Consider the following 17498-nt stretch of genomic DNA (forward strand, 5'->3'; position numbering starts at 1 on the left):
GCATCAATTATTTGAATATTAAAGTACCTTGGATTGGCTTTGATTGTGATATAATGAACTACTGACCAATTTCTAATTTATCATTCATATCCTTATTCCCTATTCCTATTCCTATGGCTCACATGATAATAGCTCATTTTTCTGTTTGACTATTGCAGTCCATTTTTCTCAATAACCATAGTACTGACACTGCTCTTGTGAGGGTTGTGAATGATTTTCTTGTTGCCTCTGACTTGGGGACTATAAGTATTTCTATGCTCCTTGATCTTATTGCAGCTTTTGATACAGTACTGTACTGTATGTCTTTCAATGTTGCTCTAATGCTTGCAGACATTCTTGTCTATCTATAGGACTGTATTTACAGTAACTACTTCCAACTACAATATATCTGATTGGCAGGTAGCATCTTGTTTTCCTTGGTCCTCATAAATCCCTCATAACCCCAGTCAATCATGGTGTGCCTCAAGGTTCAGTTTTGGGCCCACTGCTTTTTATTATTTATATGCCTCCTCTTGGTCCTATTAGATGCAAAGACGGTATTTAAGTTTTCATTTTTATGCCAATTTTACTCAGATGTATATTAAAAACCTCTTCCCCCTCTGATCTCCATTGTTTGTCTCTTGCCTGTGTAACTGAAAAAAAAGTTCCATATGAGATAATAAGTTATATGTTATGGTTTATGTAATGACATTAATATATTTATATGTACAGTATATTATGATATATATTTGCCTATGTATAAAAATAAATACCTGTATATTTTTAGAGTGTAACCTGAATAAGAATATCACACATTCTGTCACCATGTTCTCACTTTACACTTTTTTTATTCATGTCAAATCACATTAAATATAACTGGACAAACTCAATTTTATTCAGTATTATAACATGATCATTAGCATGTACATCCACATATCCATTGCTCTGGTGTCCAGAGTCTGATTGGATCATGTGTAATATTTGCGTAGTATCAGTGAATCACTGTGTGGACTTCGTGGACTGTTTGATGTTCCAGGAAATTGAAGGAGCGCATCTTGATTAACAATGAAAAAAGAATCAATGAATTTCAGTCTTTAATGAAAAGTGACCAGCTTAGCCTAAGTAAATTATGCAGTGATAAGAGGAGACTAATGGCCCTTAGGATACAGTACACTTATATGACACAACTAGTATATACTGTATATATTGACTTATTACCATAGAAGAAGAGTATCAGTCTATTCTCGCTATCCTACTTAAGCACTTCTAAAGGAAGGTTCTGTAATCCTGTCTAAACAAACTATTTCATGTTGAGAACTACTTCACAGAGAGAATCATTCTTGCAGCGATTCCTGTGGTTCTCAGAATGAGCCCAGCTTGTTTGTGTTTTTCCTATTCTGGCGTTACCTACTGACAACAAAGGAGGGAGGCACAAAAAAGCCAAAGGAAACAAGTTTGGGGTTATGCTTCTATGTTATCAACTGTGAAATGTTGGTCTCTTCCCACATCATTTCATTTTACGCATGTAATAGTCAGGATAATGGTTAAATCAATAACAAATTTAATTTTTGTATTTTGTCAATGGGATTAAAAAGTAACATAAAATCTATCTCTATAAAAGAACTGTCGTATTTAGAATCCTTCTTTGTATAATTTTGCAAATCAATCCAGAATGCTTTAACAACAGGATATAACCAAAACTCAGGTTGTAAAGTTTCTGAGCTGCTTTCACAGTTATCATCTACAGTATATTAATTTTGAATCTATGTACAATAAGGGTCTCCACAGAGGAAATTCAATGAACAATTTTGTACAACCACCCTTAACCATATTGGTTATACAATATTTACTCGACATCATCCATATTTTATTGCAATCACTTTGTCTCCCAAGCAAGGTGTTCCAAAGTAATTTGAATGACAAAATATTGCTAGCTGGCAAAAGTGATCTTAAATAATTATTGCCTACATTGTTTTATTAGTCAAATTACCTTATTTTCATTCACTCTTGACAGCCAATCAGTTAATTAATTAATATAGTTCAGGTGGGTAGCCGCGTCAGCATGCATAGTCTGCAAAGGAAGAAGTAATAGGTTTATTCCATGCTGAAAAGAGAAGAAAGAAAACACAACGTTTCAGCTGTGGAGCCTTCTTCAGGTGTGTGAATGTAATTAGATCTTCATGGAAGTTTCAATAAAGGATGGAGATAACCTTGTCTAACTATTACTATTGGATAACGATTGTCTTGTAATTCAACAGCTCTTGGACATATAAAAGTAAAAAGAACTGTTGAATTGAGTGTATTCTTAGTGTAATGAAACTGTAGGTTTAAACTTTGCTTTTTTGTGGGTTTGACTTCAAATGATAAGTGATTGAGTGTAAAGATAGATTACATCTGAAGAATGTTGGATTTTTTAGAAATCTTCCTCATACTGATGAAAGTGAATTGAAAAAGTTCTGAATGCACTATTAATTTCTCTTCTCTGAGAAAGTGAATTGAAGTGTGCTTGACAGAGAATCTTATATGTATTTTTATGCTTAAATAGTCATGTAAGATTTAGAATTATGGTACACGATGATAGTACAGGCCAAAAATAAGATTTTTTTTCTAAGGTCAAATTTAATTCAGTTTTACAGCATTAAAAGATCTATATCATATATGCAGTCCTGTTCATTTTTGATTTTCACAACAGGGTTCTGGTCCTCCACAAACATGCGATCACTTAATTTATTTATTAAATGGCTCAAAACCCTAAATAAAGTATTGTCGTATTGGCTCTGCTTATACTTGACTGAGAAGAGCAGTCCGTGACAGTGAGGTGAACCTACAGGTAGGTGCAAGATGAAGCAAGCAAGCAGGCAAGCCAAATTCAAAAGGCAAAGTCGAAAACACAAAGTTCGAGGGTGGAAAAAGGCGTGTAGAGCACTGGGAAGACAGGAACGAATGCTGAGACTAGAGGGAAAACTCTCTAAGGCACAGCAAAATTGAGTGGTAAATATCCAGTCTTCAGTATCCTTTGAGAATGAGGTACTGTAATTGCTTGTTAATCACAGGCAGGAGGGACTGATTTTCTACCGGATCCCTTTGTCATGGTAATGGCCTGATGGGCGGTTGAAGTTGCAGTTACTGTACACTAGTAGCCTGGTTACCCCTAAGCATCTTCCGATGGTTAAATGTATAATTAAAAACTAAATAAAAATAACCAGCCAGCAGCCATATCACCCTGCAACTCACAACTGGCAACACACTGAAGCTCAGCAGGGTTGAGCCTCATCAATACCTAAATGGGATGACCTTATGGGAAAAATTAAGGTTGCTGATGGAAGAAGTGTTAGTGGAGCCAGCAGGGGGGCGCTCACCCTGTGGTCAGTGTGGGTCCTAATGTGGGGACACTATACTGTAAAAAGGCGCTGTCCTTCTGATGAGACATTAAACTGGGGTCCTGACTCTCTGTGGTCATTAAAAATCCCACAGCTTTTCCCAAAAAGAGTAGGGGTGTAACCCTGGCATCCTGGCCAAATTTCCTATTGGCCCTTACCAATCATGGCTTCCTAATAATCCCCATCTATGAATTGGCTTCTTAACTCCGTTCTCCTCCTCACTGATAGCTGGTGTGTGGTGGGCGTTCTGGCGCACTATGGCTGCCGTCGCATCATCCAGGTGGGGCTGCACATTGGTGGTGGTGGAGGGGAGTCCCCATTACCTGTAAAACGCTTTGAGTGGAGTATCCAGAAAAGCGCTATATATGTGTTTTCAAAAGTGTTGATTTTGAAAACGTTAAAACTTAAATTTATTTGGGAGCATGATCTGGGATCATATCTTTTCTTTTAAAATTAAACTTGTAGTGTGTTTTGCTCACACTTGCTTAATATTCAGTCCATCTAAGATCTCTCAGGTCTCAGACAAACACAGAGCACGGGCAAGAGTTAGTGATCAGCCGATCACATTCGATCTTATGAGGGTTAGAGTACTGTAACATGTTCACAGTGATTAAGTACTGTTGCAAAACACAATTCACTAATGCAAAAGGACACCATGATATACCACAGTAGATGTTTCTGAGGAATGCTTACTTTAGTAGACCAGAATTTGCCCGTGCTCCTGTGTAGTGAAATAAAGAGATAACGCATTAAAAGCATATAAAACTATAGCAAAAGTCAGGCAAAATAACAGTAATAGTGTGAAAATACTATGGGAATATGAGGTAAAACTTCACAAAGGCCGCCGTTACTGCAAGTGTCACAGATTGAATACTCTGGCATTTATTAGACCCTGTTCCAATTTTATTTCAATGCTCTTTTTCAATGCAAAGCAGAAATTAGTGTAACTGACAATATACCCTACCATTTACACCATATTCCACAATATACAAAAGCTCAGTCCCTGAGGAGGAAAAGTTCCATTTGAAGAAAATAACACTTTCAGTACCACACTATTTAACCATTCTAAAACATTGGGATTCCTGTAAAGAGCCATCATTACTATGAAAGGTGAGACAATGAAAGTATTTGTCAATTCATCTGGTGAAAGAACAGTTAATTCTTCAGAATGTGCCACCTGAAAAACTGTATCCATATTATCCCGCATTGCAAATCAAGATATGCAAATGTTGAATGATATTCACACACCCATAGAATTGTTAGCTTTGTTACCCATGATAATTCTGTAATAATGCGTCTCATACAAATCTTGTATAAAACAATTCTTAGTACAGTATACAAAATAAAATGCTGACAGCATGTAAAATACAGATTTTTAATTCGATGTTTACTTCAGATGTGCTTGTTGCAGATTCGAAAAAAAAAGCAAAAAGCACAACATGATGATTTTGTCAAGCTTAATGTAGAACTTTAGATAAGGTCTTACTCTATGACTTTTTTCATTTCTTTACTTCAAATACATTTATGGTTCTTACTATGAAATTGGTTTGAATATTATACTTTTTATTTGAACTCTTGCAGAATAATGTATTCTGAGGTAGCCACTCTTACTCTTTCTTTGACAAAAAGGAAATAAAGAACACTTCATGCTGCTGTTATGCTCTTGTCAGTCTAGTAAGAAAAAGTCATGTCAAATCACTGCAGCACTTTCTTTTGATGAGACTCAAGCCAACTTGAATTGAAAATATCAAGGTATTCCACTATCTATCTCCATATTTCAGTCTGAGCTTCTAAGATCGATTCCTAATTCAGAGGTTCTTGACACTAGATAAGCTAGGTGTCTTTGTTATCTGCACAGCTCAAGCTGGTTTTAAGTTTTAATCTTTTTAAACCTGGTAAATGAAAACTTTAGAATTCTGAAGAAGCGAAATGGAATAACCCAGAACATATCCATCCATCAGTTTTCTAACTGCTTTATCTATTACAGGGACATGGGGAAGTTGGAGCCTATCCCAGCAAGCAATGGGCGCAAGGCAGTACGTATATACCCTTGACAGGACACCGGTCCATTGAAAGGCACACACAGGCACAAACGGCCAGTTTTCCCCAAAGCCAGTTAACCTTCCGGTATGTTTTTGGACTGTGAGAGGGAACCCATGCGATCATACAAACTTGACAAAGACAGCACCCCAGGAATTGAGCCCAGTACCCATCACTGTGAGGCAGCAATGCCAACCACTACCCAACCCAGAACATGTGAGGTGCATATTTGTCAGTTTAAATATGAATGTGGAACTGGATAATGGAAGGAAAATCTTGACATTATTTTATTATTAAGAATGCCCAGCATTAAAAAAAACCCGATATCAATGAATAAATAAGGGCTACAGCACGAAAGATGAAAAAATAGAGGTGAGAAGATTTATAGTCTATTTTTCTGTTTTTTAGTCTTTGCTGCCATGAAAATGTTCAGAATTCCTTGGTCGTACTAGATTGCTACCCCACCTGCTGACTGTATTAAGACTTACAAGTGGTCTGAAGAAGATTATGAGCAGATATCTGGGCCCTTTTTAGATGTGTTATTAAGGAACAAGATGGACTGTGATGATAAACAGACGATTCAGGAAGACAAAATAATTACTGAATCAAGGGCTTGTGGCATAGAAAGAATGACAATATAATGTTTGTAATGAATACCACTCCCTCCTATTTGTGAATACATTCTAGAATCATATAATGTTAATCACATTAATATCACCACAATCAGAATTATTAACAAACTAAGTACATTCTTAGTGTTCTGGGGTGTTCGGCTCTTGCCATGTTAATATTACAGCGTGTTCAATTTATGTTTCCGCTGGTTGTAGTGGTGAGAAAAAATAGCAGTTTTTAGATGCATCGCATCTTTTTCTATATAATTCATACATGTTTACATTTTATAATAAACTCCATCGACGAGATCAAAGACTTAAAACTCTTAGCTGTTTGAAATGGAACTACTATGTCAATGCAAAAGATGATGCTGGCTTAATTTTCTTTTTCAAAAGTTTTCTTTTTCAGAGTTACTGCACATCATGTATTAAATTGAATTACCAGATGACCTCTTCCAAATGGCAAAGCACTAATGTCAGTTTACAATTTGCTGAGCAGTTGTTTGAAAATTACAACACCAGTCAAAAGTGGCATCACTTTAACCTGAGTCTTTTGCAATATGACATGTGGAAAGTACTTGTAATTTAATTTAGCATTGCTAATATGTTCCACTGACTGCTTAAAGGTGAACTAACACTTTTCACTATTTTTCTAATAGTATTCCTAGGTTGTGTTTTATGTAGTAGAAATCTGCCTTTTTGCTATTATTATTCAGCTGTACTGAACAGCTAACTGACTAAGCCAATACAAAATTTACTTTTAAAATGTCATCATCACTACTGTATTATTGTAAAACTAAAAAAAAAAAAAAAAAGATTAATCCAATAATATGTTTTTTCAAAGCAATATCTTTTTAGTTGCAGGCTCAATAATCAAAACATATTGTTAAAAAAAAAGTGATGCTGATTATTTAGGCACTGTAAAGTAAGACCTTAATCCTTTTTTGGAACCTTGGGATGGGAACAGAAAAACAAATAGCTACTGTGTATGAGGATCTCATTACTGGAATTAGTACGTAGAGAAACATGCATACTAACAAACCTCAAACAGACACATGTGAATGTGCATGTTAATTGCTTTAAAGCACTAAAAGGAATCAGCAACATATGTCTGGTACTGTTTATAATGAGTAGTTGAATACATTTCAAAATAATCATCACAGGACAAGGGTCTGAGTTCAGTGCCTACAAACCCCATTCATACTCAATTATTCAAGTAATAAAGAATTGTTGCTGAATCACAAAATTGCTCCAAACTGCCTGAAAAACCACTTTGTTTTCTGTAGGATCCAGAAACAGATATGTTGCAAGATCATGGTCCTGTAAAGTACAAGAATTAAACAGAAATGAAAACTGAAACTAAAGACAACAAAAGAGAAAAGTGAAAACAGATTTGAATATCAACCATAGACTTTCATACAATATTTGAAGGGAAAGATTCTCTGTCATGTGTTGACAACTGTGTGGAAACAATAAGAAAGAGCTCGTGTGCCACTTAAACCACCTGCTATGGAGGCACCACGCTTGGATGCTTACATACTGTAGGGCTGATGAATGATGAGCCTGGGGCCAGGGGATTAGAGAAGGTAGAAGAGTGTGCAAGGAGACAGCGCTCCCCAAAACAAGGACACAAGGAAAACAGAAGAGAAACTGCTGAGCCAGAATTACTGGGACATTGTTGTGTTTTGCTTTTCTCTCTAAATGTACTAAAAACAAAGGGAACTGTTTTAACGGCATTTGGTTCTCGCTGGAAAAGAGAGGCTGGAAATTGAATTTAAAAACAGTTTATGTAATTATGGAGTATATTTGTAAAACACACCCCAAGAAGGCTCCACAGCCGAAACATTGTTTCTTTTCTTCACTTTTCAGAATGGAATAAACGTATTACTTGTTCCATTGCAGCCTATGCATGCTGACGCAGCTCCCTGCTTGAACATATTTAATAAGTAAAATACGTTCAACTGACAAATCATGTATTTTATGGAAATGTTCAAACTGTATTGTAGGTTGATAAACTTTACAATGCCATGAGGGCTCTGTGGGCAGCGTAGGACGTTCACAGTTGTTTTTAGGCAGACTTGATCAATCAAAGTTTATTTATCAAATGCACAACAATACAGCATGCAGCACTAGTTGCTGGCAATGTAATGTCTTTTCTACGAGCTCACCAGGGGGTAAAAATCACAAAAATAAGGTTACATAATAATAGATAATAACGTAGTAGAAATAGAATAAAATAAACTCAAACTTTAGGTCTTGTAGTGGCAATGGTTGACAGTTTTTTCAATTTTGGTTTGTATCTGTTTCTTTGTATGAGAAATGAAGACAATGTCATCAACAAAGATTTCTAACTGGGACCAGGGTGTTTACTGAATCCTAAGGTTTTTGTCAGTAGTCCCTCATCATCCAGTCAACTGCCAGGAGGAAGAGTAATGGGACAGTAGACATTTCTCAGTAATATGTTTGGCTGATACTTTTATTGAAAGCAACTTATCATTTGCACCCACTTGTACAGATGGGTACAAACGGAACAATTACTTTAACGTTTCGGGCAAACTGTCTTGCTCTAGGGTTTAACAGCAGTGTTTCACCTGAGATTTGAACTTACAACATTCCAGTTACAAGGCTGGAAGGCTCCACAATGTTGCCCCACAAAATAAATTAATGTTCTAAAAATACTAGTAATTGGATGATCCTCTTACTGTACATTTTCTTCACAAAGTGTAATTGACCCCTTTTTTGCGTGCATACAAATCTCAATGTATAAATTCAGAAACACTAGTTATCATGAGCCAAAACTGCATTTCCATGCAGGTTTCAGGATTCATATCATATATAAACCACATACAGTTTATCTGCTGTAGGTTGATGGGGCAGTGTGGGGAATGGTTATGGTCTTTTGCTGGAAAGGGTAACCATTGAATTGGAAGGAGAACATAGATGTGGGTTGTGAAACAAGATAAATTTACATTTCTTCTGCTTTGCATTTGTTATGTTCAATTACAAAATAAAATGTAAAGAAACTAAAATCCAAAATAGTATGAGCTCAATAAAAGGTGCGTCTTTTTCCAACGTAACAATAGTGTGGCTTTTTAGGGACCAAGGTGGTAATAAAGTGATTTTCCTCATGTTGGCACTCTGAATAACAAGGCTTTTTCTAACACTATTCCAGCTTTCCAAGAAAAAAATATACATTGCCCCTTACTGATGTATTATGTGTTTCATTCCAAAGGAGTACTCACACTCAACACATTTAGGGAATGCGTGCACTTGCATTTCAAACTAAGTTGGAATACAGCCCAGTTCTAAAGATTAACTTCCTGTATTGAGCGTCCATCTCTGTGCCTCTTTAGGCTATGATGTATTTTGTTACTGAAATCAGTGTCGTAATCTATATGGCTTCCATGGCACTAATAGATTGAGGAAACACCATTGAACCATTTGTTAATGTCAGGAGGACCTGCATTACAATATACTAGCAGTGAGAGAGAATATCCAATTAACCAAAAACCTAGATTTCCTTTTGACTTCAGGCGTGAACAAAATAAAATTAATGACAAAAAAATGTCATTAAGAATATTGTGCACAGTTTGATCAAAAGAATTTGCTGCTAAGCATTCAGTCCACAAAAGTGCAGATGCATTTCAGGGATGAAAGAAATGTTCTGTACTGACAGCCTGAAATACAGTAAGTGAACCTTTTAAGTCTTAAGTCTTAACAGGAAAGAATATGAGAGGACCTGATACAAGTTAATGTGTCCTCAAAGGTACTGACAAAGTCAACCCAGTGTTTCACTGAATCAATAGAGAGACACACAAACCAGAGAGCACAAGTCAGTGAAAATGCATTTAAAACTGAGGACAGAAGGCACTTCTTTATGCAAAGGGTTGTGGGAACTGTAACATTACGGGAGTGGGAGGAGCCGCGGCGAGCACTGGTAAAAGTCGATGCCCCATCTGTGTGAGGCTAGCGAGAACCGAAAAGAAAACAAAAAGAAAAACAGAAAAATGTGCCATTGTAGGCTGGACTCACCCTATCTAACAGGGTCCAGCCTGGGGAAAAGATCCCGCTGGGAGGCGGGGACCAGACTAGACTAACCCTGTTTATAGCAGGGAGCGCAGGCCCAAAAATAAAAACTTGACTTGCGGAAAAAGGTCAGCCTGCCCCGGTAGAGATGCATGACGGGACAGGCGAAAAGAAAAAGAAAGTGAAAACGACGGCCTTACGCACGGGTAGAATCCCCTTTGGTGCTGCCCGGTGAAAGTTCCTCCCCTTCCGGGGGTTGCCATGCTCGTCCCTTCGGGGGTGTTAAGTGTGTTTTTAAAGAGCCTTCACAGCTGTGGCTTCATCCAGAGCTCCTCCTCCACACTGAACACACCCCCTCGTAGTGCCACAGAATATAGAACAAGCAATCCAGTCAGGTTGTTGAAGCTGATGCCCTGGATTCTTTCAAGAGAACAGATACATGCTACAGTACGTTATGATGATTAAAAAAGATACCTTCACATCAGCGTGAACAACTGATTCCATGTCCACCAAGAGACAAACAAGATTCACACATCTGTCAAACTGATAAGCAAACGTAATCAACACAACTTTGATTTAGCCAAATACAAGTTCAAATACTAAAAGCATAGTGACAAGACAGCTAGTGCCCGATTTAACATCAGAATTAATACATTTGGTTGTCATAAACACAGAAATGCTGCCATACCCACAAACAATGAGTGAATGGTCATATACATAGATACAAAAAAGAATGGGACCAAAAACAGAGCCTTGCAGGACACCAGCTACAACTACCAATTTGAGCAAATTGTTTTATATTAGTGAGGATAAGTTGAGCCATAACAAAAACAGCTCCAGCAATAGCAATTAAGAACTCTAATCAATTTGGCAAGATTGTATGATCATCATCAATGTAGCATACTTGTCAAAAACTATTACTCAATCAAACAAAAAAGTAACAACTTCCTTGTGGCTGTTTTGTCATCTGAAGCACACATTCTCGTGAAAACTACTCATCCTTGATTTGGTAAAAACATTTCTATCCCAGACCCTATTGTGTAAATGAGTCACTCAGGTTTCCAGTGTCAGGACAGTCATCAGATTTATTTATACTCTTATTATTACACTTATTGTAACTGTAACATAAAACTTGGACCTGGATTTCTTCTGCTCTTCCTGTGGCTGTGTCACTGCAAGTCTTTTCAGGCTATGTTGCCTGGAAATCAGAGAGGATCTATTGTCTGTGTTTCACAGTTGAAAGTATTTTAGATCAGAGATTTGCAGACCCATTTTGCTTACTTTGAAATGTAGTGTATCTGTCTTACTCAATGTATGAACTATTACTTTTACAATGAAAAAAACATTTCCTCAAAACTAATGCTGTCATGCATAAGTTCAACATACTGCACACGCCCAGATTTCTGCACCAAAGCTCTACAGTTTTAACTAAAACATGCAGTCAAATAGTGAAATCATGTCCTGACCATTTGGGGTTTAAGTTACCTAAACACGCTTTAAGATATGTTTTCTATCTTTCTAACATTGAATCATGCAGTACTTCTGAAATGCTCTTAAATAATTTTTCATTAATATTCATTCCCTGACCAACAAGGTTACTATTACTTTTGAACAAATTCATTACTAGTAGATCAATCATACAGTAGGTCATTGTTTTAGATAATTTCTCTGGAAAAACAAGGATGTGTATTTTACACGCAACCTCTTGATATAACAACAAACATCACTCCATGGTGTCTCATGGGTAAAAACGTAAAGGGGAACTGCAACACTATTTTTAAATTTCAGAGTTAGAAAGAATCAGTATCAATGAGTGCATTCCAAACCACAATAAAAGTAAATTTGTAAATCCTCCGATTTGAATCACAAAACAGACACATTCCCAGGCATGCACTGAGCCGTATTCTGTGACTCAGAATGAGGCAACTAAACTACTGGTGATATGAAGTAGTCCCATTACATTGTAAAAAAGAAGATATCTGAATACATCTCTGTTAATCAAAACAATATTGCTCTCTGTTCCAAGATGATTTTGCCAATAAATGGAACTTTAACTCTGCATGCAACTTTCTGTGGTGAAATATGTGCTGCACAGCCTGTGTGTAATTTGCTGTTACATTACATTACATTAGATATTACAGTGACTAGCGAGCAGAAACCTCACACTTTGTGGGAACTCTTGCTCTCGCCTGTGGCAAGACCAGGGGTTTGTGACAACATGGCTACTTACAGTACTTTCACAAAGTTCACAACTTTGTGCTTAATTCGAAATTTGTAACATTTTTCTGTACGGTCAATGAATTTATTTTCTTACCAAGATTTAATAACTGGTTGAGACTGCAGTTCACCTTTAAATGCAGATGGAGACACACTGTCCTGTCCACTTATTTGCTGTTGAACAACACTAACAATCCTACTGTTCACTTGCTGGCCACATGGTCAATGTTTTGGAAAGCTAATTGAAGAAGGTAAGAGAAATCATAAAACCCTTTTTTCCTTCTTTCATCATCTCTTTGTTATGATGCGGTTAGCTGGAAGTAACAGCCATGTCTTGCGGATCGACTGGAATCCAAGTGCTAGAGCTGGGTGATTTTCGGAGGCGAGGCTGTCGAGGCAGGATGACGAGAGGTGGAGAAAGAGGATGGGAAATGACGATAGAGATCAGGACTGGACTGAAAGATAATGCCGGCTTCAGGGCAGATGAAGACACGGTGCATTTGCTGCCATGTAGGGGACTGGTAGAGCTACTGGTCTGGTGCTGGGAAGGAGTCTGATTCTGACAGGCAGATGAGGTTCAAGAAAGACTTGGGAGTTTTTCAGGCGGATTCAGGCAGGGTAGACTTCTAAGAGGGAGGTTAGTACTACTAAACACACAATTGTGGTATTAAATTCGCTCAATGACAGAGCACCATACCATTGTCCAAGCAAGGTTTATAGAGTGTGGCCATGATGGTGAAGGCACCAATTGGACAAGGGAAGCTGGGATAATCAGATCAACCAAGTCCAAATAGTCCCTGGTGGAATAGGGCTCCTTGAGTGAATACTCTGAGTTTCCCGAGTAAAACGAGAGCCATGTGTTCAGGCTCACCCAGGCAGGACACTCTTAACTCCAGCTAAAAACAAACACTACAAAGGGGACTAAAGTGCAATGCAATCATTTTTCAATCTAAATTTGATAACATCCAGTTAGACCATTCCTTGTGATTGATGTCTAAGCATAAATTATGTACTCTAAAGCTAAGTGCATTTCTCTTTGCAGTGTTTTCCACAGTCTTGTCTCAAAAGCTATCTAAATGCAAACCCCCAGGGTTAGGGGAGTGGAAATTGTTTTTCTAGTTGGTTAGATGTAACATCTTTAATGATATTAATTGTTAGTTTAGATCCAGTTATAACTGTATAACATCACACTACAGTCTTTTAAACAGTCTCCCATGTCATGTTTATGTGTGGGTGCTGGTACACAACTCCATAAGTGCTTTAACCCTGAACAGTGGACAAGATAGATAGCAGTGTTATGTCTGACCAGAGGGAAAATTGTTTCTGATAAGGAATAACCTGCTTTAATCTTTCATCTTGAAATGAGAAAAACAATTTTGGCGGACATGAAGATCAACATGAAATGGTTGTATTCTCAAATCCCTCCAGTCTTAAAAGAGTAGAAAAACACTGGTAAACTAAAGACAAAAGCTTGTGCCCAATCTTATGAAATAAACGTCTTTTCCCATCCCTGTCTTTAACGTAGAGTGCTTTAAATGGTGTTCACTGTAAAAAAAGTCATTCATTAAAAGAAAAAAAAATGAGTCAGAAGCTTAATTTGTCCCTGTTAAATTACAAAAGATAAATTCAGATCAATTGGGTAATCAATTACAAAATATTACTATACAATACAATGTACAGTACAGTATGTAGATAGATACGTTGTAGTTTATATTAAAGATGTGTACTCTCTACACATAATAAAATGCAATTTAGTTAATAACTATTTCATAGCATGAAACATATAATGAACGTTGTAGTTGTTCATTATATGAAAATTACTTCTAAGCCTAGCTGTTATATTAATGGATGTAAAATGTGAATATTTTAGAAATATTAATATTTCTTTTAAAGTTCCATGGATTTTATGAGAAACACATTGCTACAGTACATAAAATAACACATTTTAACATTAACAAGGCTAATTCTAGTAATACATTATTTTTCTTTTTAACGAAGAGTTCATCAACGTTTTTATCATTATTATTCCTTGGCACAGCCATTATGTATGAACTTTTGATCACAATCCCTTCCGTGAGTTTCAGAATTCCATACAGGTCTTTGAGGATCTGCTTAATATATCTACTGTTGCTTTATTTTTAGAAGAAAATGATTACAATTGGGGTGAGAGGAGTACACCGATACAGATATCATATAATTTCATCTCTTTCTTTAGCTATGTAACATTTGAATGAAAACTAAATTAATTCAATTTTTCCCCTGAAGATAAACTGTCTCATTTTAAAGCACAACTGAAATGATAATGACACAGCTCATCATGTGCCCAGAGAAATAGGTCTGGAGCAAAAGAATGAACATACTCACAAAGCAGTAACAATATTCTACATGAAAATGGATCAGGATGAATGATTTCCAAACAAAGATCTTATACAAATAATCAACAAAATCCATTTAATTTGGACACTTTTTACGTCCATTTAAATTATTTGTGTATAATTGGATTTTTAGAACAAGGTGAACTGGTTAACAGAACTATAACCTTCTTAATGCTGATACAATACATAAGTGTTTTAGAAAGGTGATCTGTCACTACAGCTGGTGGAGCAATAAGCAATATTTCACTGAAACAGGGACCTTTTTACACTGAGGAAATTTCAAAAAGTCCAAAAGTTTCTAAATACTAACTTATGCTGTATGGTTACTGTACTGTATGTGCAGATTCACGATAATGAATTGTGTTCAATTTGAGCCTTTTCTATTATGAAGGATGCAGTTGAGCCTTCCTATTATGTGTAGTGTATACTTTAAACAGGAAGTATTCAATCTAACTTTAGCCTTCAAACAATATAAAAAAGACAAATTTGTATCCCTGTATTGTGGGGACTAACCATTGATCATCACTGATTTTCACTCCTGTCTCCAATTAAATGAAACTCCACATGATGTGTCAGTATAAGGTTTATGTGAAAATGATTCAACTTACTGTACATACTGTACCAGGGGTTTAAATTGGCTCAGTCTCCAGCCCTTCGAAGTTATAGCTTTGGTATGACTGGTTATTCCTCCAAAGGTACTTATGAAATTACTCAATCCCAGGGTTTTTAACCTCGGACTTGAAGTGAGATGAAAACAAAGTGTAAACATCTTAATGTGTTTAATTAAAATTAATAACTAAAGCATGACATTATATATTAAAAGTATGCTAAAAGCAAACATACACATCAATTGAAAGTTGAAGAAAAAACAAAACCATGAATACATGTCCTAGTACAAGTTTGTTTTATAAAACAAAATAAATTATCATCCTATGCATTCTAACAAACAGAGCTACTATTTTTTTTACAGTTTCACATCTTTACATTTCTTAATTGCTTTATAAAATGTTTGCAATTTAAAACAATTTAGGAGCTGCTACATCAGAGACCCTTTTGTTATACACCATTTTTATTTAACTGTTACTTTTGTTTACAGCATATTATGAGGAAACGTTTAGAAAAGAGTTAACACAGAATCTAAAGTCTTCAAAGTTATTAAATCTCTGCTCTCCTCTATTTGCATAGAATAAAAATAACCTACATTGCTAGTGATACATCTGCTTAACAAATATTGACTCTTGAAAAACGTTTTGGTCCTGGATATATATTTAAAACCTATTTACAACAGCTTAGTACAACATAGAAAAGCATAATACTATTTAAAGTTTATTTAAAATGTACTAAATCCAATATATTTTTAAGGCACTGCCAAGGAACATACAATGCGACTGTCATTTCACAGCAGCATATAGGTTATTATGTAAAAATGAAGGATGATGCTTAACAGGAAATTGAAAGGTGATTAGATGATTACTGGAAGCCAGTTTAGCTTCACTTTATTATCCCTTCTTATCCCTGCTTTGAGATGGTTCAGCCTGCACAAAGCCAACAAATACCTGATTAGCTTGAGTCTGTGTGAGAAACTGCTTTTTTTTTAGTTTGGAGTGGTTATTTCTTTCTACAAAATTCAAAAAGCGAAGAACTAAACTGAGATGTAATGTCGCAGAGACACAACGATGATCCAAATGAGATCCGGTATGTGTATTTTAAAAATAAAGTACAGAGAGGCAGCTACACATAATTCTTCTGTTTACATTAAGTACTGTAATTCCTATAAGGGAAAGAGCAGAAAACCAAGGGTCAGCCTCAGGCCCTGATGGTAAGCTTTTGCTAAGCCAGCCCTCTGGCCCAGTGCTGTTACAGGTGCTGCCTGCCACTAGACACAGGTCCTGTGCTGGAACCCGGCTGGGTTTGAAGAAGGTGTCTTCATGGGTCTCCATCTGGAGGAGGAGGTTGGCAGAGCTTGTACAACCTGAATGGATAAAACACGCAAGAGCCATGAGGTCTTGTTGACTTGGATGTTAATCACACCGGTGACCAGGTGTTTAAGACCCAGTTTATATCATGACAAACAGCCATCTGAGCAGAACAACATAAAGAAATCGCATTCAGCAAACGTAATAAGATACGGTATGTGAAAAGTCCGCACAAGGAAAATAGTTTTGTTTGCTCTTTAAAGTGCCTGTGCCAAGTGGAAATGTGAATTTCATTATACGATAAATTGGTAATATTATGCAAAGATTATGTAAAAGTATAACATTGAGAACAGTCTAATTATACCTTTATAATTCTGCCAGGGGATACCATAACAAAGAAATTAAAACGTACATTTACCATTTCCAAAAGGAAAGCTGCTCTCACTCTGTGACCTTTAAAGTAATTGCTTTTTTATCCTTTCTTGTCTGCAAAACTATTTTAAATGTTATCTTGCAAACTGGGATTCACATATTATCACAAATGGAACTTTGTCCTCTTATGCAACTTCTTGGAAAAATCCCAACCTGTGACGAGTTAAACTGAATCACCTGATCAAATGAAGCAAATATCATTGATACTGTAATAATGAGACGGCACACTCTGCAAAGCCCTACACACTACGGCATTTTACAAATCTGCCACTAGTCGCTATTTTCTGCTCTTACAACAGCGCCACACAATGGGATGTACAGTAGCAGGTAAATGGTATATGAAATATAATGCTTAAGAACTTTACATACTGTATCTTTTCCCACGTTGAATAATTTTTGAAAGATATTTTATCATTGGTATGACAGCTGCAGTAGTGTGGTCCTGAGGAAATACTTCACTAGGTGAGGAAGGCTAGTTGCACTCTCCCCTTGTCACCACCCAGGATGATCTGTGTATTTCTT

General features: G+C 36.5%; 1 protein-coding gene across 2 annotated transcripts in view; it reads right to left on the bottom strand.

Annotated features, from left to right (window-relative positions):
* Positions 1-15390: 15390 nt before the first annotated feature.
* prex2 (phosphatidylinositol-3,4,5-trisphosphate-dependent Rac exchange factor 2) overlaps positions 15391-17498 on the bottom strand; it is a 152768-nt gene continuing 150660 nt past the window's right edge. For both annotated transcript variants that reach the window (XM_088642288.1, XM_088642289.1), the window contains one exon: positions 15391-16600. In XM_088642288.1, the coding sequence (XP_088498414.1) occupies positions 16555-16600 (46 nt within the window). In that variant the 3' untranslated portion in view covers positions 15391-16554. The remainder of the gene's footprint in view (positions 16601-17498) is intronic.

Source organism: Lepisosteus platostomus, chromosome 8 (genome assembly GCF_059453375.1).
Source record: "Lepisosteus platostomus isolate fLepPlt1 chromosome 8, fLepPlt1.hap1, whole genome shotgun sequence".
Taxonomy (NCBI): domain Eukaryota; kingdom Metazoa; phylum Chordata; class Actinopteri; order Semionotiformes; family Lepisosteidae; genus Lepisosteus; species Lepisosteus platostomus.